We start from the raw sequence: 4,510 nt of genomic DNA on the forward strand, positions 1-4,510 counted from the left end.
TCTTCTTCAGAAGAGTTTTCTGAAGGATGCTTCCCTGAGTGGTTAAATATTAATACAACACCATATCCTGCTCTTCCCCATCCATCCATCTAGCCAGCCATCCAGCCAGCCAGCCAGCCATCCATCCATCTAGCCAGCCATCCAGCCAGCCAGCCAGCCAGCCAGCCAGCCAGCCAGCCAGCCAGCCAGCCAGCCATCTCTCTCTCTCTCTCTCTCCCTCTCTCCTTATTGTTCCACCCTCACAGTAACCTTGCGTATGCATATGTAAATTTAGCACACTTGCTCGATGGAGGCAATTGTATGCATCTTTACAAGCCAACAGCCTCAATCTTTTTTTCTTTCATCACCTTCCCTCTTCCCTGTTACACAGAAATCAGTCTGCATTGCAGGGATTAGAAATTATTAGTTTGCATTTTAGAAGTTTATATACAGTAGGTAGTTGACTGAGATCATTTCATAAATGTATACAATTCAAAGAGCTAACCCTGATCAGAGATCTAGTCTTAGAACTATACTCTTCCCATCCTCTTTTCACTGCTTTGGAGAGTAAACTTTTTTTTCCAATTGTATATATATATATATATATATATATATATATATTTGATCATGCTTATACATCAATAACCCGTGTGATGCACAAGGTGTCACCGAAACCACATGCTACTACTCTCTGAGACAGTAATCGCTTTATTTTCTCTACAGGTCAAAACAGATCGTAGCACTGTACTGTTACTAGCTGCAGTTTTGGGAATGGGTCCACTCTAGAGACAACTGTAACAGAATTGATTATGATATTCAGAGAATCCGTAGGGTTGTTTTCTGTAACAGTATGCAGATCAAGTCGTTGGCACAATTATTTTCTGTGTAGATTCTTTCCTCTTGATATCTTTACCTTAAGGCCTTCAATAGCCATCTCCCTCTTGCCTATCACTAGTTAAGGCCATTATTTCTCTCTGAGTCGATTGAGGCTATTACTGTACCACTTGTCTACTTCCTTGCATTGTTTCTCCTTGGTCTGTCCATCTAGCAGTGTTGAACAAATCAAATCAAATCAAATCAAGTAAGGGAGCTATTGTCAATTGTGCTCAGGGTGAGTATAGGTTCTTATCCAACACATTAACATGTTATAATATGGACATTTTTATACTGCTGCTTAGTGTCTACTTTAAATGACAATCATTTAATTTAATTTAGAGTTAGACACGGATGGCACATAAACAGGTGTATCGCTGCAGGTCACTGCATTTAGCGCCCTTGACTTGGCTGTCTCTCTGTCTGTCAAAGAGGGTGACATGGTGTTAAACATTTGACCTGCACCCTGATAGTGCTTGGTGCTGTAACTATGCCCCACTTTGACAGAGATGTTAACTGTGTTTGTGCGACTGTCGTGTATGTGCCCTGACTTGACATTTGTGATGGCAGTGTCAAGAAACGAAGGGGAAAAAAATGGATGTGGATGAATTTGAGTTTTTTTTTAAATCAAACACTGGTGAATTCAGGTTTCTTTTTTACTCTAGTATATGTTGGAATTGTAGTTCCCATCCTTTATTACAGTTAAAAACTCAAACAACACCGGCTTGAGTGTAATGGTAGTCGGCTGCATTGTTGTTACTGCATGCCTCCATCTCTGCCAATGCGTTGCATTTGAAAGACTGAGGCTATAGCAAACCAAATGATCACCTTGTGGGTGGGGGAAATCCCTTGTATCAAGGTTCAAAGACAGTCAAAAGGAGTCACACTCATTTGATTCCCTGATTCTGGACATTCTGAAAATATACACTTAAGCACTGCTATACACTGACAGACTTACTATCACACACTGCTAACTTGACCTGCAGTTTTATCAGGGCATAATAGCCTTAATTCTGTTATTTTTTTCACCTAAGTGGTCAATTCTACAGTAACCTACAGTATTTGGCAGACTATGAAAGATTTGTGTGTATTGGGTATATGTTGTGAAATTGTTAGACATTACTTGTTAGATATTACTGCACTGTTGGAGCTAGAAACACAAGCGTTTCGCTACACCCACAATAACCTCTGCTAAACACCTGTATGTGACCAATTAAATGTTATTTTATTTCAGGTGACCAATATGATGTCATCCATCTGTCTTCTATCAGCAGATGTGCAACTCGGTGTGTGTGTTTGTGTGTGTGTGTGTGTGTGTGTGTGTGTGTGTGTGTGTGTGTGTGTGTGTGTGTGTGTGTGTGTGTGTTTGTGTGTTTGTGTGTGTGTGTGTGTGTGTGTTTGTGTGTTTGTGTGTGTGTGTGTGTGTGTGTTTGTGTGTTTGTGTGTTTGTGTGTTTGTGTGTGTGTGTGTGTGTTTGTGTGTGTGTGTGTTTGTGTGTTTGTGTGTTTGTGTGTGTGTGTGTGTGTGTGTGTGTGTGTGTGTGTGTGTGTGTGTTTGTGTGTTTGTGTGTGTGTGCGTGCAGCAGATTCAGTCATTCATTATTCAATTCATTTCTGCACATCTCATTCAACATAACTATATGTTGGATGAGTTGAAATAGTCATTTGATTAAATGTCATTTGATTAAATGGTATGTTTGATGATAAACGTAACATATTGCAATAACAGCAATACCATGGGTTTCCATAAATTACCGTTGGGGAGATGAAAGTGTAGCCTACTAATGCATTAGTAGGCTGTGCGCTTTTGGCACACATATTTGAACAGTAGAATAACAGCTTCTCTCTCATTGGTTAGTACCTACTACAAGGCGTGGCAAGCAAGCCATTCTTTAACGACGCCGCGGTTTTGTTGGTGGAAACAGCAATGGGGAGTAACCTAGGCGAAATAGCTTTAAATCTCTCACAGCAATGAGGGACATCATGCCCATTTCCAGAAATTATGGGAAAGCATGTTCAGATGTTCTTCACGAATTGATTAAACTCTAGGCAGATTATTGCTATTTTTACGCACAGATTCGTTTATTTTTTCACTAGTATCAGATAAAAACAGTTGGACATTTTTAATGATGGAGGAATGTGCCATTGACGCACAGAATATTATCTCCATTTCTTTGCAGAAAATCCATAACTCCAGGACGCAGAGAGGAGGTATCAAGCTCCACAAGAACCTGCTAGTTACCTACGTCCTGGCGAACGCTAGAGACTTTTACATGAGCGTGGAGTTCGCAGGAATGTACAGCATACAGCAGAACGGGGAGATGAGGACAGTCTCTGATGAAAAGCAGGACACATTTGAATTGACCGGGAACTGCGACGATATAGCTGGTGAGTTTTGCTGCAACTACAGCGGGGATTCGTTGGACACTTACCACTGCGCAGCACCACAGTCGGCTGGTTACCCAGCAATGGTGCCCGAAGCGCACACCCAAACGGTACCTGCCTGTCCCATGGCTCCTGTGCGTCATTGTGACTTTAACCCAGCAATGGTGCCCGAAGCGTACACCCAGACGGTAATTGCCTGTCCCATGGCTCCTGTGTGTCATTGTGACTCTAACCTTTTGGACTCGGAAATCAACTGGGACTATTATTCCGAACCTTACACATTCAAACGGGACATTCTTATTTCAAACACACCCAACAATCAAAAGACTGTATTGGACTTGGACACACATGTAGTGACTACTGTCGATTATGGATATCTCCACGCAGACTACTGCTTGTCTTTTAAACAAAATGGTCAGTGCCTGCAAGGTTCACCTAAGAAACGAAAAATTGACTCAAGTTATGTTTCTGATTCCGATTATCTGTCTGACTTTTTGCCCATGTCATGCAAACAGATTAGGTCTGAGGACGTTTATTGTTGTAATTCCGAACATCTGGACACAAATAACATCTCCAATCTCATGTCAGTGTTAGACTCGGGGTTTAATGAGCTGTTGAACTGGCAAACGGACTTGGAACAAGTAGGCCTAGTTAATGGACAAACAAACTGTTGCAAACAAGCATTTGCGTGCAGCGGTGCATGGACGAGAGCAATTGAAGCTTTTTGATCGACACACTTTTACTGCTGGTCTCAAATAAAATATGTATTTTACACACTTAACACTCTTCTCCTCTCATTTTAAAAGCTGTTGAACTCAATTTCACTTTTGCAGAGAGGGCCCTTTCTTGATCCTGCACCAGCATGTTGCCTTCATGTGATCGGCACGAATGTGTGACGCAGAACGAGCTCCACCATGCGATAATAGAACATAATTACACCTATTTTGCACAAGAAATGTATAGATATCACTGCCGTGAAATTATAAGAAAATGACCAGGTGTATTGTGCATTTTATAGGGCAATATAGGCTGTTTTAATTCGGTCTTTTGTAAACCAAGTTAATTTTGTTTAAATATGTCTTACATAATTTCTGTGGCATGCCATCATACTTAATGATGTCCCTCCACACAACAAGGTAGTATAATTTTGGTAACTAAATAATACATGTTATTTAAAAAGCATTCAACTGCATGAATGTATGTATCAAGACAGTATGATTGAATATGGGCAACAGTGTATCCAGCTGTAGACATAGGCTATATAGTTTCCCATC

General features: G+C 40.9%; 1 protein-coding gene across 1 annotated transcript; it reads left to right on the plus strand.

The window, feature by feature from the left end:
- Nucleotides 1–2,977: 2,977 nt before the first annotated feature.
- Nucleotides 2,978–3,964, plus strand: LOC139390065 (immediate early response gene 5-like protein). The gene has a single exon (XM_071137184.1). It carries the CDS (start codon nucleotides 2,978–2,980, stop codon nucleotides 3,962–3,964), a length of 987 nt encoding a protein of 328 aa, XP_070993285.1.
- Nucleotides 3,965–4,510: the final 546 nt, after the last annotated feature.

The sequence above is a fragment of the Oncorhynchus clarkii genome, chromosome 30 (assembly GCF_045791955.1).
Source record: "Oncorhynchus clarkii lewisi isolate Uvic-CL-2024 chromosome 30, UVic_Ocla_1.0, whole genome shotgun sequence".
NCBI lineage: Eukaryota > Metazoa > Chordata > Actinopteri > Salmoniformes > Salmonidae > Oncorhynchus > Oncorhynchus clarkii.